This window comes from Solea solea, chromosome 8 (genome assembly GCF_958295425.1).
Source record: "Solea solea chromosome 8, fSolSol10.1, whole genome shotgun sequence".
NCBI lineage: Eukaryota > Metazoa > Chordata > Actinopteri > Pleuronectiformes > Soleidae > Solea > Solea solea.
The window spans coordinates 5,287,314-5,315,004 of NC_081141.1; the positions used below are offsets into that span (position 1 = coordinate 5,287,314).

At 40.5% G+C, this 27,691-nt stretch overlaps 1 protein-coding gene across 2 annotated transcripts; it reads left to right on the forward strand.

Annotated features, from left to right (window-relative positions):
• On the forward strand, window positions 1-27,259 carry gnb1l (guanine nucleotide binding protein (G protein), beta polypeptide 1-like). 2 transcript variants are annotated; one of them, XM_058635394.1, is made up of 7 exons: window positions 1-84; window positions 7,101-7,249; window positions 7,968-8,093; window positions 8,180-8,342; window positions 11,511-11,603; window positions 16,806-17,021; window positions 24,401-27,259. In XM_058635394.1, exons 2-7 carry the CDS (start codon window positions 7,140-7,142, stop codon window positions 24,680-24,682), a joined length of 990 nt encoding a protein of 329 aa, XP_058491377.1. In that variant the 5' UTR covers window positions 1-84; window positions 7,101-7,139; the 3' UTR covers window positions 24,683-27,259. The 2 variants fall into 2 exon arrangements, with proteins under 2 accessions (XP_058491377.1, XP_058491376.1); XM_058635393.1 differs by lacking the exon at window positions 1-84 and adding an exon at window positions 2,707-2,851.
• Window positions 27,260-27,691: the final 432 nt, after the last annotated feature.

Consider the following 27,691-nt stretch of genomic DNA (forward strand, 5'->3'; position numbering starts at 1 on the left):
TTCCACTCCGGCGCACAGTTTGGATCCTGCTCTCTGCCTGAGTCTGTGTGACAACTCTCAACGCTGCGGTTTCTCTCTGAAATGGTATTTTATCAAGTTTTGTGTAAACCAGCCTGAATGTAGTGACCTTATTTACCCAGCGTTGACAAACGTAACATGTTATCATTTAGCAGTACTGCTGTTGTTGGTGTATTGCAGGCAGAAGCGTCATATTTCTAGATGTTTCTTCTCCTCTAAGCTAATGCTTCCTGAAACACCTGGAGTAGCAACGTTTATCAGCCCAATATTATCTAAGTAATGCTTCGGGTTCGAAGTTAAATTATTTTTGCGATTATAAATGACTTTATTTAAGTAGGTAGTACCTCTCATACAAAACAATGTCATTCAAAGTGCTTCACATGATAAAAAACATGATTATACTAATCTCCATACAGGATTTTATCAATTTAACATCAAATCTCCCTGCCCATTTACCGTAATGAGCTTTATGTCCACTTTTGATCAATTTAAAATTACGACTCATGTTAATTTTTGTTCAGTGATCAAACCTTTATTCAAAGTTGATCTCAGTATAGGAATATGCCTTTTATATTAAATCTGTGAGAGCCCATATTCAAATTAAGTGAAATGAGAACCCTAGAAACCCTATTAAATATATTTTTTAATTATTTTAATTACTCAAAGACAATAAATAAATGGGGAGTAATTGTGGCATGTGCACTAAATCAATATTTATGCTTCACCTTATGTTTATTGAAGTAGTTTGTGGGTTACATCGATGGATCTGCTTTGGATAAAATCGGCAGAATTACTATCACTAGCAGTATTAATAGGCACTGCTTTTATTACTGCTGTTATTTTCTAAAGGCATTGTTACATTTATGTATTATTATTGCCATAACAACCAATCTGGCAGTGTTGAATTACAACTGTAAACAATCTGTTATCTTTAATAATATAATTCTAGTATTATTTTCTATGGTGTTGGAATGGCATATATAAAGAATTTTGCAGCCCTGGTGAAGATGTGGTTTGACTTCACATGAGCTTGTAAAAAATTGATCTTGCTGTGTGCTATGTAGGAATAGTTAGCACTCTGTCAACCTTTATACTGTTCATTGCTTAGGCCTCAGGCAGTCACTCATCACACCCTGATGATGGGTGACAGTTTTAATACTAGGGCATGTGTTGCTTAACAAAGAGTAACTAACTCTTGATCCGCTGTTGCATAATGCCCCTTTGGGATTACAGTAACATTTACTTGTCTTTGCTGTATGGATAGCAAAATCCCCATAGGCCCAAAATACCATCACACCCAAAATGTGTGGAGATGTATGATGACACTTGAGCTGTCAACCCTCTTGTGCTCCTTTATCCTCTAGTGTCCAGGCAAATGACCTGATGGAGGAAATGGGTGATAATGCAAACAGATAAAGCCTCTGGTACCTGTTGACCACAGGCAGGACCTCCTGAATCAGGACTCTCTGACACAGTGCTTCATCAGTGCCTGCCTCAATGACACCCACAAGGCATTCAGCTCTTATCTGCAGTGGCCCCTGCTCAGCATTCACGCCATTCAAGCGAACAATGCCACCTCTTCCCGCTCATTGGTTCTGTGACTGACAGTGGGTGTTGGTGCACTTGTGTCTGACTTCAGCCTCTGTCTGACACGGAACTGTTTATCCAGTCCAGATACCCCTTCCAAGACACAATAAAGGGTGTGTCTTCCTTGCTACTTCCCTTGTTGTTTGTTTAACTGGACTTTTATAATGGCCCCAGCTCTGTATTTGGCACGTTGGTTTCCTCCTCAAAAGGATGGCAGGCTGGGACAGAAGGGCTGACTAATGGTTGCCGAGTGGACTCACCACCCACCATCTGCACAGCCAGTGAGCTGGAAATTCCTCCTTGGCGAGACAGTGAAAAGCAGGGAAACAGCAGATAAGACCACTGCCTGACTATGATAAACAGCAGAATGACCATCAGTTGAGGTATAATGACGCAGAAATGCATTGGATAGGTGTTTTTCCTCTGACTTAGACTGACTGAGCTGAATGTTTGCTGGGAAAAACATTACAGAAAAAAATGCCTTTGGTTTGATAGGCTATAAAGTTGTTTTTTTGCTGGCCAGGCTATCTAGAATGCAGCTTTTGAGCTATGTGCAATCTACTTTGAGTTTTCATCATGCAGCTCAGATCTCATATTTGACGAGGCTGGTATCAGCAAGAGATCTTGGGATCCCATGCCTCCATAATGGCTCCTGTGAAGCTGGGGCTTTATAAAGCTTCTATAATAAAGCCCTGTGATCAGTATATCCCTCCCTCCCTGCTCTTATTTATGAATGGCAGAATTTGACAAGGGGACAGCTCAGGTGGGTAGCTGCCGATCACATGACACCAAAGCGCTAAGAGAGGAATGTGAGCATGACTGCCCCCCCCACTTCTACTCAAAAAAACTTTGATTCCTCATATCATAACGAATCCCCCGTGAGCCCCCTCCCTCCCCGAGCCCTCATGTAGTGGAGAAGCAGTGGAAGAGAGTTGGTTGTTGGGGGGGGGCTAACAGATAGTGGCTGCGTTTGATCTGAAGGTCGCTAGCCCCTTGCTGGTGTTGAAAGATCCTTGGCGAACGAGGCTGGCTCTTATTTAATAACATGAAGGGGAAGCGGACCTTTCTCTCATAATTAGGCCTAATTACCTAGTAGGTGTGGACAGACGGCCCAAGAAGAGACAAACTGCCTTTATCCACGGACTTAGAGTCAGATTACCCAGAGCTGTCTTATCTGTTACAGGACCAGCAGGAGCCTCAATACTCCTCTCTTGCCTCTTCCCACTGGCTCTCATATCCAGCACAGGTATATTAATCAGTCAGTGTGATTTATTATACCCCTCCATGACACAGAGGCTTAATTGGGTCTAGCTTGCTTTTCCCTGCTGAGATTTTTCTTGTAAAATTGACTCATAAGAAAGTATTTTTTAATTATTGCTCAGTCACTTTAGAATTACTTTCATAAAACTGCTGAGATCTTATCCTTGAGGATGTTTGACCTTCATAATGTCACTTAAAGATTTATGAGACGGTCCAAAAAAATGTTGTGATTATATAAATTTTTTAATATAATTTTTTATATTAAAAAGACTTCTGGACCAATGCATGTCTGGGTATTGAATTTCAATACGTTTGTGGTATTGACTGGGTGTCAAATTTGCTCTTTATTACCTAATAATGAAAATGTGTTGTCATTTGATATCTAATTTCGGTACCTAAGGAGTTAAGCTCGTCAGAGGTCGGGAGCCAGTAAGCTTGCAGCATGCTGTTTTATTAAGTTCGAACTGTGCTCATGATTGGCAGTCTGTGCAGGAAGTTACGACCAAACAATGAGCTCATTCCCAAACGACAAGAGGAAGACAAGATTTAACATGTGTTTTTGGGCGCGTATGTGTCGCTCTGTGTTAGACTGTAAGAAGACGACAGGGCCAGCTAAAATTTAAGAATTGTACCCTAATGTTTAATGCAATTGCTTTTGAAAATAGTGTAGAAAATCATTCATCAATCAAGGAATGGGTCAAGATACTGATATCAATACCATATTATTTTAAATAATACTTAGAGTTTCACACATTTTGTTTCTCAATAGTTCTTTGATTTGGACATTGAACTTGAACTGCATTTTCAGTCCTTCTGTCACTTTTCTTGAAAAGATATTTTGCATTCATTTGACAAGTGACTGGCTTGATGGTTAGTTTGGTCCTTTCTCTCAGAGAACAATTTAGGGGCCTCACAAATAGATTTGAGTGACAACCTGCCACCATGTTGTTTGTTTACAGTATCTGTCTCTCCCTTCCTGGGCTACCTCCGTGTTTGTATTTGGGTTTGTGGGTGACTCACTTGTAGCTACCACAACAGAGTCATTGTTGGGGGGATATTCAGCGCCTGGAAATTCTGACGCAGAGAGGGAGAGAAGAGAAAAGGAGCAGTTTGTCGAGGAAGTGGTGGCAGGAGAAAGTGGCCAGTAGTATACTCACCTTTCAGATACAGGGTTGGCTTAAGAAGTCTTTGAGCCCTGCAAAGTGACATTTGTCACTGTCCAATGTGATTGACAGCGAGCTGTGATTACCAGCGGAAACTTTCCCATGTGCTTTTGAGGTATTGAAAACAGTCAGTTTCAGGCCTCTGTGTCCGTGACTCACGGCTTCATGCAGGCCTGCTCTTAGAGGACAATAATGAACGCTTAATCCACCTGTTATCAGGGTGAGCTTCTCCCTGTCACACACTCACACAAACGCAGGACTCTGGCTCAGGAATGCAGCCTTACCCATACATTCAAAGGAGAAGCAGCTTAACTGATAGACCCTCACACAAACAGTGCCGGTGGTTTTCGCCATTTTCTTCATACCACACAAAAACAAGTTTGTGCAGTTGGCCACTGAAAAGCTTTCTGTTGGTATGGTTCAAAGAGGTGTGTGAAAGTTTTTTTTGATCAATAGCTTATACAAAGAGGCACATGTTTGAACCATGACACGGCCTTTAGCTTGATTACAGCACAAATTTGCATGGAAACATTGAAAAACATGGTCATTCTGTGTATTTGCCACTATCCATTCTTACTGAGCACTTGACTCTTATTTAGCATAGCTGGTGAGTTGACTGTGTTTTCAACAGTCCCATAGACTGTGTGGTGTATCATCCTTAATTAGGCAGGCTGGTCAGAGGTCTGTCTTTCTGCTTCACAGGTTCACATGGACAATTTAACCACTAACCTCCTGAAATGAGCTGCTCCTGAATGCCTCAGGCTCCAGTTTCAGTTTCTGCTGATTGCAGGGAGCAAGGGTTATGATAAGTAAAAGTCAAGTCGGGTGGGTGAGGTGGGGTCGAGGGGTGAGGATGTGCTTAGTAACCCGGCTGGAACTTAATGGTTGAATGTGATTGTCAGTGTTTCTCATTAGCTTCATTTTGTATTAGAGTTAAAAAAGGTTCATTGTCCTGAACCGTTAGCAGAATGGGTTAATAAAAGCTCGTCAGTAATCGCAAGTTTAATTTTTAAACTTTGGAAGCACATAAGTTATATGAGCCTAGTATAACAATGAGACTGTTGCTTGAAAAAGCTGCTTGTTGCTCTTTTGTGATGACACAGATATTATAAATCTATGATATCAACCTGGCAAACCTGGGAAGACATGTTGCGTTTGCTTTAACATCAAGAGGAGAGAGTTAGTTTGTTTTTAATTCCTGACAAACTCCTTACAGATAAAAACAGATTCTGTCAGTTAACTTATTAATACAATTCTAATTGGGTAAATTATTTTGGGCAATTAATTAATCATTAAAATCTCTACTTAATGTCTTTTAAGGTCTGCAGGTCTCACTGAATGCATCTCCTATATCCTAAAACGTTTGCATAGCTTTTCTGTTTTTAAATGTGTTAATGTTTCATCATCATCTTTAGATTTTTTTGCCTTTGTAACCTTCTCCGCAAGTGACCTGTCAATCAGCAGAATCATGTGAAAAAAGGGAGCAGAAATAGGAACATAAAACTATAATGTATAATATCTTAATTTGGTGTATTGGCAGTAGGACTGAATGAGTTGGGTAAAATATTTAGTTTTTGATTTTTGGAGGCATTAGGAGAACCCAGCAATGTTTTAACCAAAGTGGTTGTGGACAAGACTGATTTTAGGGCTGCAACGTTTAATCAATTATTAATTAATTACCAAATGAATCACCAACTATTTTGATAATAGATTAATTGCTTGGACGGCTTTTTTTTTTAAATAATTGAAACAATATTTGTAGCTCCTTATATGTAAATATATTTTATGTGGACAAAACAAGATATCGTTTTGAAATTTGGGAATCACCGATGAACATTTTCTAAAGTGTATAAACCAAACTAATTGAGAAAATAATTGACAAATGAATCGATTATGAAATTAATTATTAGTTCTTGTACTAGCTATTTTTTGTCCTGTTTAAAACCATTTTTCTATGCAGCTACTATGTCTCCACAATGTCCCACTGTATCTGTAAGGTAAAGCAGGCGCAGTCTTTAGTTCTGCTTGAGTTTTGTAATGTTGTGGTTTGGCTGCTGTTGGTGTTTTTGGGAAAAAAAACACATGTAGGATTTGTTCTTATGTAGACTTGGTGAACAAGTCATTGCAGATAACAGTGTTGACATTGTTTTTCACCGTGCCAAGAGAAGAATTTACTCACTAGCCTCAGGGACAGACTTCTTGACAGTTAAATCAAGACAGCTTTTATTTAAAATGTTGGGTTAATTGGGTTCACTATTATTTAAGTTTTTTTTTTTTTTTTTTAAATCAGTGGCTGTTTATTTTTCTCAATTACACTGAGTAGGAGATGATTTATTTTTTTGTTGATTTTGAGCATACAAATGTTTTCTAATTTAAATATACTGACAATTAATTAAACTCCCCGAAGCATCAATGATCAAGAAGATCAAGAAGCTTAGAAATGGCATGAATAGATGGATATCATCACTATCTGAAGCCAGACACTCACATGTGATTATATTGCCATTGAATGTTGATGCATTATTTCCTTGCGGCATACCTGCGGTTGGTTGGGTTTCCTCAGCTGCCCGGCCTACAAACAACATAAAAGCCTCAGCTCTTAGTTCTGCCTTTGGGACAACGGCTGTTGATCACAAGCAGAGTGAGAAGCTTAAATCTCCGTCTGTTTACTGTAATTAAGCTGTCAGAGGTTGTGATTTATGACGTATTGAGTAAGAGAGGTGTTATCACGTAAACTGGAGAGACATACAGAGCGAGAGATGGAGAGAGCCACAGGGTTTGTAGCTACTAACAATAGAGAAAATCGAGACAGTGCATTAAACATAACTGTCTGCTGGGCGGAGGTGAAAGGCTTCAAGGCAAACATGGAGCTGCTCTCTGACTCTGTTCTTAATGTTTGTGCAAAACCAAAAGGATTGCTGCTGATATTTGTTACCAGACTTACATTACATTGTATCGAGTCAAATTAAGTTTGATACTTTTATTTATTCCTGCTGGCCATTTTTTGTTGAGGGGAAAATGTTGACTTCACCTGAAAATGCTCATCAACTTCACTTTTCTCTCTGTTCCCAGTGGCTCTCAGCATCCAAACAATGATTGCATGAACCAGGGATGTCGCATCCCGCTCCGTCCCCCATCTACACCCTGAGGGGAGCTGGAGGGCCCCTTAACACCCTTCACTTCAGCTGCCTTGCAGGGGACACTCCCCTCTTATTTTCTGGGTGAGTTATTTATCTCAATATTCATATTTGAGACTCCTTTTTGTCCCCAAACGGAGAGGATTTGTATCTGTCAATTTATGCCTCTTTTTTTTTGGTGCATCCTTAAGTCCATCATCAGAGACACTTACATGTCAACAGGTTTGTTTTATTGCGATTGATAAGTAGACGCCAAGCCAGTCATTAGCGATACACTTTAGTTGCTGGGTTTGAGTGAAGCAAAGAGCTGTGGAAATGGTTTTGATTATAGCTGCAAAACATTTTAAAAATGTATTATCTCTGTGATATGTGATTTCACTAAAGATGTACACGTATTGTAGAGACATTCTGAAATGCGATAATTGTGAGATTGTTTCTCATGCTAGCTTTGTTGGCCAAGAGCGTACTATCAAAGTTATTTTTTATTTATTTTATAATTTTCTCTCAGTATACTGTAGCGGCTTAGCACACTTTAATTAAATTCCCCTCTCATATCCCCTCATACCCCAACTGATTATTGGGCCAAGAAATTAGTTTAACAATTGCATTTTATTATTTATTTCTTAGTAATTATATTGTCTTTGCATGATTTATCAAAGTTGTTCCATATCACATTGTTTCCTAATATTGTTCAACTGTAGTTTTAATGTTTTTTGGTTTATTATGACCACTTTGTGTTGAAAGAGTTGTTGTTTCTACCGTGTGAGTAACATAACTGCCATCATGCTGTTGGGTTCTGCAGGTCAGGACATGGCGTCGTCCATATCTGGAACCTGAACAGCAGGAGGGCTGAGAGGAACTTAGAAGGTCATTCTGGTAGCTCGGTCATCTGGGTCAACACACTGCAGTCAACGGGAGCCCTCCTCAGGTCAGGATAACACATTTTATATGGTCATAGGTTTCTGATTAGCTTTCACTTCATGTAGCTTCTCCATTTTCCTTTTGGGCGTGCAGTCAGGGACGGGACATGCAGGTCTGCCAGTGGGACCTGAGAGAAGGTCGCAGTGAGGTAGTGGACTCTGTATGGACTGGCAGCGTTGGGTTCTGTCAGTGCTCCCTGCTGGAGTCGAGCTCTGGAAGCTCCCTGCTGGCCTTTGCTGGACAACAGACAGAGGAGGTGAGACATTGAATCTGTGTAAAGATTGTGAATGAGAGTGAGGAATCCTTTGTGTCATTCATTTATAATCCAGTGCATGCTGGGATATGCTCTGGCCCTCCTGTTGCATTTTAAAGGATAATTACATGTAAACAAGCTTCAGTATTTCAGTGGTTTGTTATTTTGTGCTGACATTAATGGCATAAAAATGATTATACATACATATTAAAGTTTTTGTTCTTTTTTGTAGTATTTGTACTTTTGCCAAAGTGTTTTCATACTACATACAATATATAAAAATGGCTCAGTATTTAAAGTTCTGTCTGTGTGGGAACATCTCAAACAGTATAGGCAGGTGGGAGGTTTGTTGTTGTAAAAGTCTGGCCTGTTTTTTTTTTTTTTTTTAATCCAATCCTGCTTGAACCTGAAGACTTGCTGTTGCCAGTTTACTTCTTTGTCTTTACACTCATTTGTGGCTTTTTGCTGTTTGTTGCTTTTTGCATGGTCGTTTTTTTTCCCATGGCCACACTGCTTTGATCTTTTCCAAGAAATCAAATTTGTGACTGCAATATGATTTGAAATTAATCAGGGGTTACAGATTGTCTTTTTAATGGGTCATGAGTCATTGAGACATGTAAACATTGAGTTTGTTGCCAGAAGATGCCAAACGGCAATCAAAACAGCACCATTAACAAAGCCGTATTTAATTACCAGCTATTGGCCAAATGTCACTTCATTTTGGTTGGAAGCTGCTAACATGCCACGCAGTGAAGACTTAAGTCTAAAGCCTGGAACACACCTCTGCGACGGCGATCATTCATCGCACAGTCGCACGACACACAATATGATGACTGTATCTGCTGGTGAGGAAAGTCATTTCCTCTCACATAGGCAGAAAGCATAGGTGCTGGTTGCTTGTGGCCCAAAACTTTATCCTGATATACAAACCTTCAAATAAGTCGATATAATAATATTACAATATACTACCGCTTTATTCTCCACATGAGGGTCGTGGGGCCCTGGAGCCAATCCCAGCTCACATAGGACGGAAGGCAGGGTATAACTTGGACAGGTTGCCAGCACAGTTCATTCTCACGTTCACGTCTACGGTCAACTTAGAGTGTCCTCTTAACTAATCACCAAATTGCATGTTTTTGGACTGTGAAAGGAAGCCAGAGTACCTAGATGGAACCTAGAAAGAACTCAACGATGATGTCCTTGCTGCAGAAACACCTTTGAAAAGAAATAGTGATGTTTGCCTAGCTGTATGGATAGAATTCCCAGGCTTGATTAGGTCATTCACTGGAATGACATCACCTTCAATCTATCTCCTATTTAATGTTCAACACCCACAAGTCTGTGCAGATTTGTATGGAGCCAGTGTGTGAACGGTGCAGCAGGATGGGGAGAGGGCAGCCAGCGATTCAGCCATCTTTTATTGCCTCCAGATTCATGTTACTTGTTCCTCTGCAGAGGAGCCACACTTGAAAGGGACAGAGCAGTCACCTGATCCAGCCAAACGTGCCTCCGCTAACCCCAGTCCAGCAAGCCAGGCATCAGGGCGCCTGTGACTCCCAGCACCTCAATAATGCCATTGTCCCAACAGACACCAGACAGACAGAAACACACACACACACACACACACACACCCATAAAAGGTAGACCAAAACAGGCCACAGCCAATTTTGTCATTTTGTCTCCCCACCCCATTCCACAGACATAACTGTCCAAGACAGATGCTTATCACGTGTCTGCAAATCAAACACCCGCGTAATTAAATTCCCTCAAGAAACAATACATACGCCACAAAAACAATAGTATAAGCCCTATTTACGTAGGTTAATATTTAGATGTGTAATCAAGAAGACAGGCAGCAGGTTTATTCTGAACTGTTTCAGGTGGGTGGTTTTACTGTTTACTACTCACAGTGAGATTCCTGCCAGCAGACTGCTGGCATTGTGGGAACATTAATTAATAGTGTGGGTGTTTTATTTATGGGACAGTGTGTGATGCCACACAGGAACAGTGATTACCTGAGGCGCAGGGAAGTCCTTAAAGGCCCTCTTTGTCAGACATGCCGGGATAAACACGCAGGACAGATGTGGCCTAGCGCTAAAATACAGATCACTCCCTTAAAGGCCTGTTTCATCTAATGAGGATGAATATGCGAATCATCAGCACAGAGGAAGTCGAAGGAATGAGCTTTAGTAGTGATGTGGGTGTATACATACACACACACACACACACACACACTTGCCTGCCTTCATTATGCTGTGTATTTTATCAGAATCAGTGCCAATGTGTACAGGAAAACACCGTTCATGTCGCAGGGTCAGACTTTAGCAGGATTTATTATAGACAGTGCGGCGGCTGCTTTGCGCTAATGAATTGTCCTGTGCTGTTGTTTGGAGCCACGCTGATGTGCAGAAGTCCTGACTCTTCAGAGGACAACTAAATGATGACTTGTAGACAGACTGTATATAGTAACCGCTGCAATTTGTGTGTGTTTGTAACCGGGTCCACGTAATGAAAACAGACATCCTGGAACAGTAATATGCTGTGATATAAAGGGTAAAAGTGTACAATAAAATACAAATGATGAAAGTGCACTAGTTTATACACTAACACTTTATCCTAAAGGTTCATTGTGTAACATTTTAGAGGGGTTTATGAGCAGAAATTGAAAATACTACACTTAAATATGTTCATACGAGTGTTTAATTACTTAATTTGCTCGTAGCCTTAGAATAAGGCCTTTCAAATGTCTGGTCTTGAGGCAAGGGCCTTGCTTTAAAGTTTTTTTACATGCTGACACATAAATCTCTTTTTACCCAAACAGTATCTTAACTCCTTAAAGTCATTTTCTTCTTCCTGTACCAGATGGTTAAGCGTTTTTTACTCGGCTAGTTTAATTGAAAAACTAAATATTAACTCAAGTTTCAGGGTTCACAGATGTTGCATCCTCTGACTTTTCTTCTTACACTGTCATTTTATTTTGTCCACTCATTCCAAGGATCAAATACCTGTAGATGTACAGATTTTTCCTTTGTGTTTTCTAGGATGTTGATCGTAGTAAACGTTTTACCTGTTCAATGCAGGCATGATGTCACAAAGTATTGTTGTTCCCTGCTGCATAGAGCAGCGAGCATGACTGCTCTCTTATTTTAACTCTCATTTCTCTTTCTGCAGATCAAGATCATTGATCTGCCCAGTAAGAAACCAGTCTGCACCCTGGTACCAGATGCTAAGGTGGGGATGGTCATGTGTATCAAACTGTGGCAGGTGAGTACAAGTATTGACTGCTGCATTGTGTTTATGTTCCTTTTGAACTACATGTCTAAATCTGTGATTTCTCTTGAAAGGGTTGCACAGTTTTTTTTCTCCAAATTGTAGCTTGCAAATCTCACAGGCTGCAGTTTCGGATGTACATTGCGTTACTTTATGCAACATATCTGATCCCGGTTTCTGCTTATATTTTCAATAATTAAGTAATACTTAATAGTAATTAAGATCCTCATATTTGATAAAGTACATTTTAAACTAAAGCTTAACTTAAAAAAAAATTGCTGCTCACATCACAACCAAAAAAACCAGACGGCAGAGTATCTACCTTTCCTGTTTGTTTAAGTGCTTATTCTAGACTGGCCTGTTGTATTCTGATTGGTCAGCAGCCCTTAACTTGACAGATTAAAAGAAAAGTCAACAAAGATGCACATGTGAGACATGGCTCATGATTTACAGCCCAACAACTTGTCCTGATCCATTTCTTCCAGGCATTTTGTCTCAGCTGGCAGCGAGTACCAACACTGTAATTAGACATTTGGAGCACTGTGGGTTCACAGCGATATATCAGCCTGCAGCTGTACATTCAATCTGATCTGAGCAAAAAAAAAGTTTGCTTTCTGTTTTGTAAATGTTGTCGAAAGTTTTATTTCCCAGCCATTAACGAGACCTTGTAATTATTTTCATGGTTAATTATGAACTCTTGGGATTTGGGGCTTTGGGGGAGGACACACTGTGGATGTTTCAGGGCTGTGTAGTTTACACGCAGTTGTAAACTAAACTGTTATTCTGGACACATTTAGACCTGTATTTGTGTAATACAAATTAGAGTTCCTTTTATAAGTCAAAATATAAAAGCCATAAAGGTGACGTAGTGTTTGTGGTGTTTTCATGGAGACGTGTAGACCAACTAGTCTCCCGGTGCCTGCTGACACGGTGTTTGTGTTTTTCTTCCTTTTCCTTTGATTTCACTGTAACACCCACCTTTCATCATCTGATTTATGAACCAATGCTGCTTCAGTGTTGACTGCCAGGAAACATAATGATCAATTATATCATTATAAATTATATAATATCATTGTAATACAGCACAGGCAGCTGTCTGACTTCAAAGCCGAAGGGCCCAGGTGATTTTAAATCATTTCAGGCTGATTCCTTTCAAGGCTGAGGCATGTTCATCTGTTACACTGACTGAGAGAATACACACACACATGCACACACAAGCACAAGCAGTTTGAGTTTTGTCAGTGCTCGGTAGGGCTGTGTATTGGCAACAATCTTTCGAATGGATATATCCCAACACAGATGTGACAACATTTTACGATACTTTAAGCAAAGTGTCACATTGCAATTTTATTCCCCTCATATTTTAAGAGAAATGCTCACGGTAACTCTCAGATATTTCCATACCAATACACCCCTCCAAAGTGTCAGTACATTATCACAATTTGATATTTTATTGTGTCGATGTTTCCTTGCGTGCCTTTTGTCAAAAATAATCAAAAACAGAAGCGACAAAAACTGCCTTTGTCTGTCATAGAAAATGCACATCAGTACCCACTGTTTCCCACACCTCACCCCCTCTCTCCGCTCCAGTGTCTCTCTCTGTCACTCTCCATGCAGGAAAGAGCTACTGACAATTAACTCCTCTGCCTGTCTCTCCTCTCACCATCCTTCCCTCCTTTTTTCCCCTCCGTTGAGAAGAGAAGAAATTATTTCCAAGATCGACTCACCAACAGATTTATCGTTGGCCTGTGAGCCATCTCTGATGGATTTTATGGAACAGATTAAATGTGGTGTTAAACTTCACCTTTTTTTTCCCCCTCCGCTCAGGAAAGTCCCACGCGGCCTTTAGTTGAAATACTGGGCTTCCTCCGAAAAAGGTGACAGAGCTCACTATCTGATTTCTCGTGAAAGCGGAGAACAATACAGCCTAAAGTACCTCCACATGTTGCTTTGACTTGTGTGGGGATGCAGTGCTTGGCTTGGGGGACAGCATTGATGTATGATGTGCAAGGCTTTTAATGTGAACAGAGGCTGGCGGGGGGAAAAGGAAATGTTCCTATACAGATATCCATCACTCTCAGCTCATCACCTTGCTGCCTTGTGGCCATGACATCATGGCGGAGCGGGACAAAAACCGGAGGAAACGATTGGTTCCTTATGTGGAAGCGGTGCCTGCCTTCGGGCCTTTGGCGGCCACATCAGCAAACAAGCTGTTGGTCTCTTGGTTGCTCAGGATATTTGGGGAACGATGTCACACGCACGTTTTCCTCGAATTTATTTCTTCTTTTTTTTTTTGCACTTGTTAATTTGACATGGTACGTGTTGAGTGTAAATTAGTCACAATCAGCGTGAAGTCTGATATTTATTTAGAAATATTTAGCCGTTTCATGTGCAGATGTTTAATTACACTAGAAACAGAATTAAATGACATTAACTTTAAATTAATATCTGCAAACCCCAAATAACATGGCACACGGTTGTGTTTGATTACTCGTTTGAATTAGCGTTAAAACATTTCTTTTAACTACTCTAAATAATTACAGGGCAGTGTTTATAATTCATTAAATGATTCAGTGGAAAAGAGAATGTAATAATAAACTTTCATTTGGGTTCATTTGGTCCCTTCAGCAATGTTTTTCATACCTTAATAAGAGCAATTTTGACTTTTAGATTAAAGGTGCAAGTGTGACATCATATTCATGATTTTTACTCACCAAACAATGACTGGAGTAATTGGAAATAATTGTGGCAACACTTGGCTGGATTTGCTTTAACGTGAACTGTAAGGAATAACATTTAATTTAGATCTTATGGTTCAGCACTTTGAAATGATTAGGTTTGGTGTCTCCACAGGTTACCTCATTGCATTTTTAGTGGGGGATTTTAAAACTTCCTTCCAAATGACATTGTTTTAGAGTAAAAGAAAAGACTAAAGGAAGTAAATCAACATATCACTTTAAGTATGAAATGTCCCTCAAGTCTTGAGTTCAGTGACATTGATTAACCAACCAATTTAACATTTTCTACATGTAATTTATATTTATGTATATATTTATTTTGTTGAGTAGTGTTCTTACCTCAGCCAGTATGTTAACAACTTTGAATAAATATGTAGAAATTCATATTTTTCTTTCCATTTTTGTCACCTTTAATTACGTCATCCACTTTACTCATTTCTGCTATAACTATTGAGGTAAACCTTTAATGAATCGTCAGTAAGGAAGGAAATATTCGGTTGTACTTGTTAACCACCAGTGTCTTTTGTTTTTTAAATTGTGTTTGTGTGCAAACTAGGTCTGTACTTATTGTTTTGATTGAGAGACTCCTAATGACAGAAATGACATGCTGTGCATGTGACTGAATAACTGTTGTCTGAACCAGTGCAGTGACGTGCAGCTTCATAAAATAACAGTTAACTTGTTAATAACAATCACAGCTGCTTACTTGATATTGTGACAGACTTTCTTGTGACAACACATTTTAACATGCAATTTGCAGTTTTATTGCACTTCACTGTGCTCCATTAATACAGCTATGGAAAAATGGCAGCCACGTTAGCTTCATTGCTCTCTGCTGCTGCTGCTGCTGCTTTCCCCTCAACCAGCTACCATTCATTTGTCTTTCCAGCTGTTGTGTGGTGATGAATCTCCTCCCTGAGCCCCAGCCCCTCTCCAGCAGAGAGTCCTCTTGTAGAAAGGCCTGTGGAGGATATAATGAATTAGGTGTCTTCCCAGGGTTCCCTGACCTCTGACCCATGACATCATCAATCAAGGAGGTCCTCCACTTAAGTGAAACGGTGGGCCCCAAGCCTGAAATGCTCTGCTCCGGCCCTGCCGGCCCCACCAGGGGCCACTGATTTTCAGTTGTTTTTATTTGTTTTCATAATCCCTTAGTGTTCGTCCTCACTGATGTGTTTGGAAGTAGTACACAGCTCTGTCTATAATTTGTTTAAAGTGGAGAAAAAGAGAAATATGGAGCGTTAAGTGAGAAAGAGGATTTAAAGATGGATGAAAAACTGGCAGACGTGGCCCCTTTGCACATATGGAAAAAATTTCTCTCCCTCCTTCGCTTCTGCAGGGCACCGTGTGTTTGCTGGGGCCTGAACGTGCACTGTATGTCTTTTCTCTGAACTTACAGGACTTCTTAAATGGTCATCTTAAAATCATCGGGTATAGCTGACATATGTGCATGTGAGAAGGTGTGTCCAAAGGGCAGAAGAATGGACAGAAGTTTGATTTATTTAGCCTTTCTCTACCTTCTTCTGTCCTTTCTTTACCTTTAGTTGTGTGAAGACACAAAAAGCCCCCGATTTGATGATTTCACCTTTGTTTCACCGAAGTGATTTACAAGTTGTCACAGAGTAGGGACACATTTAAAAGAAGCTCAAGCAGATACTGAGAGGCTCTCTGTGACGCCTCAGGATGGGAAGACATTTTTAGACATATTTATAGACATATTTGTCTATAGATTTGCAATTGATATGGCTTGTGTTTGTGTCTGGTGCCCGTTTGTGCACCTTATTTCATTTATGACTGAATAATTCATTGTTTTTATAATCAAAATTGCAATTTGAAGTTATACAATTAGTGCATCACAGCGGCTGCAATTTAATCCTGCCATTTTCAGATCTCGGATTGTTGTTGTGTTACTGCAGTCCTGGCATTAAATTGGAATAAATCAAGAAAATGTTTTGTATTTTTAGGTTTAGGTTTAGATACAATGTGCAGCAACAATATTAAGGATAATTTACTTTTTCAGTAGGGACATCTTCATGTGTAAAAACAGTCATCAAAAAAATGACAGCATATAAAACATGAAGCATGAAAATCCAATCTCCGCCGGAGGAGAAGCGCTACTTTTGCAGTATTTCACATCGGTGTATTTCTGGGTGCAGGCAGTGAGCTCTGTGGCTCAGTGATACAGATGAGGAGCAAAGTGAGGAGTGGTGTAATGGAGTGGTGGGAAGACGGAGCAGCAGGCTGACGAATGGAGCCCACAGTGTCTCTGAGTGTCAGCGGGAGCTTCCACCATGATAACCTCTGCTCTGCTCAGCTTCCAGCATCACACAGTGGTTTCTGTGGTTTTGACGACACGGCTCTCTTCTCATCTTACCTCATACTGATCTTTCCGCTCTTTCCATCTTGCGTCCCCTCCTTTTTTTTTTTTTTTCTCTTATCATTTTCTCTCTCTTTACAGCCAGACTCTGGTCCTGGGCCTCTCCTGTTGGCTGGTTACGAGGACGGGTCCCTGTTGCTGTGGGACGTAACCCAGAGGTGCAAGCTGAGTGAGGTCAAAGCCCACCCTGAGCCCATCATGTGCCTGACCTTTGACACCAAGCGTCTGAGGGGCATATCTGCCTCCTCTGAAAAGAAGCTCTCCTCTTGGATACTGGACAGACAGAACAACCTGCAGGTCAGCAGAGGGGACACACTTAGAGGGGGACAAACATTATAGCCCTATGAGAGTTACTGTAGTACAGTACAGCATAACATTTAGGCAGACATGATAAATATAAAACAGAAGTGAATAAAAGAACAAAAGCCTCAAAATAACAAAACAAATCAAAATGATACTAAAAAATCCTCAACTACACCAGTCCTGTAAATGCCAACATGTAAAAATAGTAATTAATAAACCATTTATTAATTAATTTTGTTTATTTAATTATCATTTATCCACAGCTATGTATTTTTTACTAGTTTTTTTAAAGATAATTGTAATAATTCATTATTATCAATTCAAATAAATCTAATAAATACATTAATTCCTTACTTTTAGTACTGCATGTTACTACATGTAGTTACAGAAAACTTTAAAATATGTGTGTGTAAGTGCAAATGGCAAATGCATGGGCAATAACAGAAGTACATCCCAGTGTTCTGTTTGGGCTACTGGCTATTGTAACACTGTTAATATTATGGGCTACTGAAGTGTCCCCAGTTAAGGTCTTGTACCCTCAGCCTGATAACTAATAGGTGTTTAAGACATTAGCCTGAATGCCATAAACTATTATTAAAAAAAGTGCTGCCTTTCACGAGACTCTTTTGGAAAACATTAGGGGCCAAAGAGGAAGAGGCTCAGTGGGGCTCCTGGGGCCATAAATCAGCTGCTGGTTACACAGTGTTGGCAGGGGCAGGGGCCAAGAACTGGGCTGGAGCTGTCACTCCAGAGTGTAGCCACCCATGCACACACTGACACACAGTCACACATTAGGCCACCATAAAATCCACAGCTCTAGATTTAAAAACGGTTAGGCGATGTATTTTTTTTTTTTTTACATCTCTGATAAGAAATAGGAAATGTATTTGTGTACAGTTGAATTGTTGTTCCTCTTCACTACTGAACTTACAAAATCACACAGTCCACGAAGGCTCTGTCATGCACACAAATACTTGGGAATGGCCTTAATTATCTTCTGCACAGCAAAAGAGATCACTTCAGCCTTGTGCTATAATTCATTTTATGTAACAGCCAACACTTCAGAGACTAAACGCCTCATTTCAAGCTATATTTTCTCTTGATTTCATGAGCAAAAGTGAATGCTCCCATTTCTCAGCCAACCCTCATGAATCAAAGCCAAGGGGAACCTGAAGCTGATACAGGACACTCCTGCAAAGCAAAAGGCTATTATTCTTTCCAAGGCTTTTTACAAATGATGGCTTGAATTAGAAACGATTTTTTTTCCACCTTGAATCCTCGTCGAGAAAAACACAACAAAAGATCTGATTCAATATAACAGGAGGCAACTAATTATTTGGTTTATTTTGCTCAAGCAACAAAATATTGATTCAGCATGTAATCCAGGATAAGGAAGACAGGAAAAAAGCACAAGGAGAGGGAAAGGATCCAACTCAGGGATTTTAAATTATCCTAAAGTGCAGCTCAGTGTGACGTCCAGACAGCTATCCTCAGTTCTTTCCCACAAAAGTATTTTTGTGTGGCAGCAGTGAAGGGAGCAGGCAGATGCCGGGTGGCAAATCCAGGCCCCGGGTTCTGACGGATGACTCCTGAGAGGTAATAAAAATATCAAAACCTCGGAGGCCCCTTAACCAAACAAAAAACACATCTGCAGTAAAGGGAACAGTAGTTCACAGTGGGAGGCTGCAATAAAGGCTGAGGAGGCTGTAAGTGCCACAGCATCCCACTTCCCACAAATTACCCCGGCGATACAGTCCAGTGTGGAGCGATGGGCTGGCAGGACAGATAGATGCTTTTTGAGACATGGAGGGGAAACTGAACGTGACACAACACAGCACCAGTTATGATTTAGTGAAGCTGAAGGGCTGCGAAGTGAGCTTATCAAGGCCGGATAAAGACAGATAGCCTCAGGAATGGAGGTTAATGTATTACACATGGCTCCCACAGGCCTTTATCGGCTGTTTGACCTGGCTCGCCTGATATCTCCTCAAAGCAATGAGGCAACATCTTCAGCTTTCGTTCTAGCGTGGATTTTTTGAAAATGCGCCGGGGTGAGACGACGAGGGCGTGGGCGTTAGCATTTACAAGCTGTTAAGCCAGACGGACGTATATTTAGGCGGCCACTCAAATGTATTGACATGTGCGGTGACAGGCTGCTCAGGGAGAAAGAAAAAGACAGAGGTCACGGACTGGAGGAAGAGAAAGCAGGTATAGACGGAGGAAGATTAGCAGTGCAAATCAAGCATGGTTGACGGCAAGCTTTTTTTTCACGAGACTGATGACAGTTCTCTGCAGCTGAAACCCCTGGTCCCCTTATTCACTGCTATGTAAAAACTATCCTCACTGTGTTCACCTGGTTGTCATCTTCAGTCAGTTTCTGTACCTGTCAGTCAGAACTGATCTGACATATGGCTCAGGTCACTTCAGGCCCAAACTCAGTCAAGTGTTCATACAGAAGCTTGAAATTCTTGAATTTTAATATTGTGTTTTTAAGGTTTGAAAGTGCAACTTATTACTTTCACAACGAATGCTTATCTGGATACTTTTTATTGGAAACATTAAAAGAGATCTCCGTAGATCAACAGTTTCTGAATTCTCAGACAAGCCTGTCTGACAGCAACAACCGTACCTTGTTCAGAGTCACTTAAATCACCTTGTTTCCTCATTCTGATGCTTGTTCTGAACTTCAGCAGTTTGCCTTAATCATTTTAATCAGTTTTTGTTTAAAAAGCATGTGTTTTTATTTTATTTACGATGATTATGCTAGTACAAAACACAATTTCGGTTGTTTATAGCGCATCGCCGTCTCTTTTAATATGTAACATTTCATTGCATTGATTTTTTTTTGTAAATCAAGAGAATAAGGCAGGGCAGGTTTATCTGTATTGCACATTTCAACAACCTGGCATTTCAATGTGCTTCACAATAAAAAGAAAGATAAATGCAGCAGCGTAAAACTAATAAAAATATTTAGATAGAGAGGTAAAGGAAAGTACTTTCATTAGCTAAAACGGGGAACATAAACGCTTTTATTTTGAAATGGATTTAGGATATGTTGTGTTTTGTACACGTGCGACTGAGAAAGTGATGGACCTGCTGGCTGGTGGAGCTGAGATTCACCAGCTGTATAGTTTCAATCATGCTCTTCGGTAGCGAGTGGAGAGAGAGAGAGAGAGAGAGAAGAAAGGATGGAGGGAGGGAGGGGAATTTGTCCAGTTGGTGTCACATAGAAAAATAGGGTCAATCGCTTAATCAGGAAGTGAGATGAAGGTCTCGCTTCATGCTGCTCCATAACATCATCAAACTAGGTTTTTTGTAATTGTTTTGATTGAGAATGTCAGGAATGACATACCGTGTATTTAATGTGATTTAAAACCAAATTTGAGTTAATCATTTTTGCACATATGAAATTTACCACAGATGTAAGTTGCTGGAAAAGCTCTTGAAAGTGCTTGGAAAGTGCTTCAATTTGACCTTGGAAAAGGTACATCACCCTTGTTTGTCTTAGTTTTGGACTAATGTGTGTCCAAGCGGGCCGTCATCTTTTCTGAATGGGACTGCTCACCTGTTTGACACATCCATCTCCTGCTCCGACAGGCAAGGTGACAAAAGGCTGTAATCTCCCCGCTGCAGAGTGTGATTCTGGGATGGGGTGTGTCAGAAATACCTGCGAAAAGCCTCCCAGCTGCTCGGCTTGAGAGAGTGAGTGATGATGGGACATTTCAGTAGAACAGCGTGAACGCCAAGATGGGTGCCAAGACTGGTGGGAGAAAAGTGCAGCGAGGCTTGAGTGAGAGCTGCCAAGTGGGCGCTCCTTTTGAACGTCTCCTCTGTCGGTGAGATGATACAGAAGAGGATCCTTAAGTGTGAGTTTGTGTTGGATCTGCCACGGAGCCACAGCAGGAGTTGTGGGTCCGTGCAGCTGCCGAGCGGAGCTGGTAGCCTCCTGACAGCTGAGAAAGCTGGCGTTTAGACAGCAAGTCTGCTCTCGGTGTTTGTGCTGTAACACAGGGCCGGAAGGAGCGTTCATACAACAAAAACATGTATGATGAAGCCTTAACGTGGACTCTGGGAAGAAGACTATATCAGGCCAAGGCTCTCTCTCTCTCTCTCTTGTTAGAAATTGTGGATTTCCTCACAGATAGATTTTATAATCGTGTTACTAGAGTGCATCTCTGATATGTGATCAGTGACGGGGTAAGAAGTGTAGTTGCATGTGGCAGCTCAATGTCCCTCACCTTACTCTTCCCCTCCAAGTGTGTTGCAGAACTTATGTAGTCTTCAGCTAACATCAGAACTCAAAGTGTAGTTTGTCCATTCTTGGGAAATGAAAATCAACTCTTCATACATCACCAGGTCACCGTAATAGATTTGAGAACCGTTTTGTTGTCTTCGAACTGCCAAATGAAAATAATTACACACTGAACCTTTTAATGACATTATAATTCAACAATTTTTCTTTTTAGGAAAAAGCTAAATGACTTTGCATAATGTGCAGTTACACATTATGCTCCTTTATCTGGTGAATAATAATCATTTAATTTTCTACTGCTTTATCCTCCACATGGGCGATGTGGCGGGAGCTGGAGTCAATTTTATACTACTACTAATAATAATAGTAATAAGAATAATTATAGTAAAACCAATTTTAGTGAATTATGTATGTAAAATATCATAAGTAGTAAAATGTAGTGACTTTAGATTATTTTTGTCAGACCAACAACCAAAAATTTATGGTCTTCAGTTTACCAATCCAAAGCACTTTAGAAACAACAGCTGAAATAAAGTCTTGTATATTAGGGATAAATAAAATATAGAAATGAAAAAGACCTAAAACTAACAATAAAATACTTCAGGACAAACAACAAAGGTAAAATTAATAACAATACAATTAAAAACGTCTCGTATCTAAGAGACCGGGCAGGGTGTATGAGTGAAGCAGGTCAGAGGTAAGATGAGGTAAGACGGGGCGAGAGCATTTGAGGATTTAAAAACAAATAAAATCATTTTAAAATGAACTCTTAAATTCACATGCAATCAGTGGAGTGAGGCCAAAATGGGTGTTGTGTGTTCTTTCTTCCGTGCTCCAGTGAGAAGACGCGCAGCAGCATTCAGAACAGGCTGGAGACTTGAGAGGGAAGACTGGCTAAATAAATAAAGTGCATTGCATTAAACTGGCCGAGATGTAATAAAGGCATAGATTACTGTGTCAAAGTGCTGCATTGAAAGGATATTTTTTTCTTTTGTTAACAGTCTTAAATGAAAAAAAGCTGGACTGCACTGATTAAAATGACTGTCCATCTTAAAACCCAGATTTGTGACTCTAGGCTTAACATCAACAACTGACTGCCCTATATGAACCAGCATAGCTTCACATGAGCACCATTATGTCTTAATTGTAAAACAGGACGACCCCCTTTTTTTTTTCTTTCCACTTTTTCTTTCTGCTTTCTCAGACTGTGGAAAGTATCCAACCGACCCCGCTGAATGACCACTTCTACATCATTAGCCGTTTACTGCTTACATTTGACCCTTTAATGAAACAAATGCCTTTTCCCTGACACAAACTATGGGAAGCAAAACAAACAAAAACAGACACTTAAACCCATCATTATCAGGGGGCTAATGCAAACCAGATGCAGTGAGGTTGTGGCATACCAAATTCTTGAGGTAATAACAAAGCTCCAAACAATCTTTCACCCCCACAGGTTTCTTTGTATCAGTGAATCTGGTTTGTTTGTTCCAACCAATCACTGTGCTTCATTCTAGTGGTACCAGCAATGGGGTAAAAAAAGACAGACTCAAAGAAATCACCGTGATTATTGCCTGTTCTGAACTTTTTGCTTTGTTTTTTGATCAATGACATTCCCCCCTGCTCTCGTTCTCCCTTTGCATTCCACTTTATTCACTTGGGCTATGAGTACCTGGCTTATATTTTCCACATGCAAGTTGTGGATGGTTCCTGCCGGGAACAGGAGCACGCAGATACATTCTCCACCATCTCCTCCCATCCAAGGCCATTAGTCTCCTTAGACAATGCTTATGAAGTCAATTTTACGCTGTCCAGTTTGATTTCAGCTCCCATATCCAGATGTTTGTGTCCCATCTCGTGATCCTCGCCGTGTAGAAAGAGCACGTTCGCTCGGCAGGAATGTCCAACACAGCAGGCCCTTTAGATGGCTATCTTCACCACCATTCGTTATAATATGTCAGAAAGTTGCCCCTTTTAGAGAGATTGATACAGTCCTTGGGACACTGTAGATCACAGGGAGAGCGAGCCGTAGCTAATCTTTAGCAGGCAGATGTTACAACAGTGTATTTATCGGGTCTCTTCTCCTGTTGACCGGACCTTTCAATGCGAATGTAATTCATCAGAGGAGCTTAAAGCAACAAGGCCTCTGCAAACAAGTGTTTCAGCGAGATGCTCCGTCTCTCTTTCTCTGAAACTGTGACAAAGGTAACGCAGCGCTGCCGCGCTTCCAGATCAGGCCTCCCGTAACTCCAAAACCAAATAGTGGGACGCAGAGAGGTTTTCTCTCGCCCCCATGTTTCGGGGCTGCTGATTGAGTCCCGTGAGTCTAAGGCCAAGTTTGACAGAAATCTAGCCTTGCACTTGGACCTCCGTCATCAGATCAGCTCGGTCAGTGTTTGTGTTGGCCACGGTTTCTTAGGAGGCAGTGATGAATTGAATTAATGACCCGTTCGCTAACACTGATCACAGGTTTTAGATTTCTCTGAGAAATTCCACAAATGCCTCTTTCACACTAATATAATAAAAAGGTGGTTAGTATTTAGTATTCCCACTGCCTGTGCATCAAATGTGACAAACGCACCAGAAATGAAACCAATCAGAAGAAGAAACAACAGTAAGTGTGCTTTCATCGTTAACTCCTTAAGGGCCAACCTTTATAATATAATAAATAATAAAATAATGTTACTCTCTTTGCATTCATTTCATTCCCAATCAAGGCACACTGGTAAGCGTTGTTTTCTATTCTTAATATGGACTTAAAATAATAGAAACAAAATAGAAATTGAATCACGAAAATGCAATTAGTTATGATTAATTATTGAACTTCTGCATTTGTACCAAGTAAAGTTAGCAACAAATACTGTATTAATGGCTATGTTAACAGCTGGAAGATGAATGGGCATGTTAGCGTTGTGTTGGAAAAGACACCGGACTTTGTTTCACTGACAAAAATGAGGTAAGAAGGAATGTGCACGGCTCAAAAATCCGTTCAAACGGAGGATTAAATGGGTTTTTTGACCGGTTGGAATATTGCAGTGCTTTAAATATTTGTAATGTTGGACCAGATTTACATACATGACTCCAACACAGGCTAATGTGTTCTCATCCTTTACTTTCACAGCTCCAGGACCTCAGTGTGACGTTAGTCAACCCCGGTGTTTCCCAGCTGTGCGTCAGGGAGGACGGCAAGCTTCTGGCTTCAGCAGGCTGGGACCACCGAGTGCGGGTATTTGGCTGGAAGAAGCTGCGACCACTGGCTGTGCTTCAGTACCACAGTGACATGGTGTTAAGTGTGGCCTTCTCAGACCATCAGGACCCCAGACAAAGACTGCTGGCTGCCGGATCCAAAGATCAGAGGATCAGCCTGTGGTCAATATACAGCGAGGGAGCCAACAGTAGCTGAACGTCTGAGCTGGAGGAGGACAAACAGACTTTGACTCAAACGTTGTCATCTGGACTGATGCAGGGATTCGACTGCTGCTGGATATTTCCTACAACCTTAAGTATTTCATTAGACCTCAAAGAATTGAGCAAAACAAACAAAAAAAAAACCTTCCCCCCAAGTTGTACCACAGAAGCATTTCTGTTATTTACCCGAACCACATTTTTGAAACGGGTGTACAAAGATAATAAGAAATACAATGCAATTCACCAAAAATGAAACCCTTTAAAAATGCAGCTGAAAGAACACCTCATAAAGAAAACTGGACATTGGACATTTCAAGGAGATGGGGTTCAGAGCTGGACTTCTTTAAGGCCATATGAAATTGCATTAGCTTGTGTTTTACCTTGTAAACCGTTTCTTTTTGTGTGTCATGACCAGAATAATGATGCCAAGTACATTAGATATGCTAATGTTCCAAGGTCCAATATCAAAAACGAAAGAGAATCAAAAACAATTTAGTTATTTGATAAAGATGTGACGAAACGGATAAGAAAAATTTTCTAATATGTTCTATCAGAAGTCATTTCAATATGATGTTTTTTATCATTATATAATTTTTCGTGTTAAGCTGAGTGAAAATGGCTCTCTCTTTCAAACGTTTAATTCGGCTTTAGAGATGTTTTCCAGCCTTCAGTTTTCTAAAAGCCTGACGCGATGGTTTGCGCAGCTAAAGGTGATTGTGTTGACTTATCTGATGGGAGATTTGCTTCAGTGGACTTGAATTTGTGCTATACAGCGCGCACCTGAGCTGCTGTGTAATCCAGTGTTGTTATTCTAGCAGGTCGTAGGTGAACACACAGGCGCTGCGGCCTGACCTGAGCTGTGTTTGTCAAACAAGGTTAATCACAGCAGCGGACGCAGAGAATAGTGAGATGTTGGTTTAGCAAAGCTGCTGATTTTGCTCCTGCTCTCCTTGGAAAGCGGTATTTGTCGATGAACTGATTTGTTTTTATTCGAGCTTCATTTAAAGAAGGAAAAAAAGGCAAAAGAGTATTTTACTAAAGGAGAATTTAGAAACATTTTAAAAGTAAAATAATCTGTATTTTAACATCCCTTTGATCACACATTTAAACTGAATGCAAATACAGATGTCAAACTGACATTTGTCAAGAAAGAAAGTCCCAGAGAAAATACAGAGGTGTTGTTTTTCTGTCCACCATCTCTAATAATATCTCTGCATGAGAGCTCATGTGTTACAACATTGTGTTGAGAGGCCCCGGGGGGGAGGTGGGGGGTGCAGAGTTTCAAACGCTAGATGTTCTGCTTCATAAAGGCTTTGTCTCCTGGGATGACCCTGAACTGAGAAGCTCATCGTGCAGTACAGGAAAGGCCTGAGAAATCAAAGAGCCAGACTTGGTATAATGGCCTCCGATCATTAGTGAGCAGAGGAAAGACGAGGTCATTTACCAGACAAGGCTGCCTTACTGTGATGCTACTGTCCCAGAAAACAAGTGTGTAACTCCAGTGTTACGCCTCGAATTCAAGTTGCGTTTTGTGTTGAAACTGTTTTTAAAGCTGCAGTGTGTAACCTTTTTTTGTGACATTTTTATTAATCTTCCGTTTAGTCCACGTGAACAGAAACGACGTAGCGTCATTTCTATGCTGCGTTCTTCACCTGAAAACAGGCTCTGTCAAGCAAAACTATCAGACCTGAGTGTTTGTGTGTATACATTAGCATCAGTTATGCATTTATCCCCTCACACTGCTCAGCAGGTAGATGTTTGAACAGTAGAATTCACTTCTGTAACATTTTATATGGGTGAGTCTTTGTGTTGTCAGTTTGTAGCTGTTATGATTTACTAAATGTTGTTACTCGTCAATCTCTTCCTGTGTGCGGCGCAAGAATGCAGCTGGGCGACCTCTGACCTCTATACTGAGATACTTAGAGATTCATGTGCGGCTTAATCAGCGGTGTGTAAACCCATTAGATGATGGTTTGAATCTAACATGCAGTCGTCCATATTTATAAGATATTCTCTACTTTTTTACTATGTTTTTTGCTCGCTGCCAGCATTATCTTTAGGAAGGTGTCATTTTTGGATTGTTCTTCAGTAATATGTCAAAGGTAAAGGGATGTGAAAGCTGATACTGATATCTAGTGTTATCATTACATCAATTGTTGAAAGCTTTTGTCAGTTTACAAAACCCCTGGACTAAGGACGTTGTCCCCCTCTACCACCAAGTGCCTGGTTTTAATGACATGTTTTCCTTGTCCCTCACACAGCTCCATCTATACCTTTTGTGTGTGACCCCACTGGTGACATCTCGTATTCATAATAGCTTCCTAACTCTCCTGTTGGCTTTGAACAAACACACGGAGTGGCGTGGGCCAGCTTCCGTCCATTCTCTGATAAATCAATTGCTGCGTCCACTGGTGCAGATGTCTGCTGAATGGAGCAGACAGACGGACACCCACTGGCCTCAGAAGTGGCTGCTGGACCTCGTAAATCACTTCATAATGGATCATTTAGGAAGTCAATAAATGGACAGGGAAGCTGTCGGCACAACAGGCCCCGTGCTTCACTTATCACCGAATGTGTGTCTTCCTTGGTCTTTAAGGTCAGATGTCAGCCTGGCTTTGGGATGGGACGTAATCTGTTGGATTGTACTGGTGTAGAAGTGATTGCCTGTACAGTTCCTCCTGAAGCCAAACAGGAAGTGGAAATATATTAAATTGCCACCAGGGGGGCAACTTTGCTGGTTGTAACAAAAAAAAAAAACTAAATTAAGTTTTAATGGAAGTCTATGGAAAAAGAGCCTAATTCCCACTTGATGTATAGCCTCAGTGAACATTTTCCCAACAGGTTAATGAGCTCAATTGTTTGCCTCAGGTCTTTTTCAATAGAATATGATGACAATTTTGTAAAGAAAATGTTCTCACTTACACTGAATCTGATTTATTTAGAAAACGTAAAAGGAAAAAACTGAATGATAATAACAAAATAATTTTTCATTTTATTCAAATTT

Coding starts and splice junctions, on each gene's coding strand:
- gnb1l (XM_058635394.1), top strand. CDS start 7,140: ATGTCGCATCCCGCTCCGTCCCCCATCTACACCCTGAGGGGAGCTGGA. Junction 8,094..8,179: donor TCAACGGGAGCCCTCCTCAG/GTCAGGATAACA, acceptor TTGGGCGTGCAG/TCAGGGACGGGACATGCAGG. Junction 8,343..11,510: donor CTGGACAACAGACAGAGGAG/GTGAGACATTGA, acceptor CTCTTTCTGCAG/ATCAAGATCATTGATCTGCC.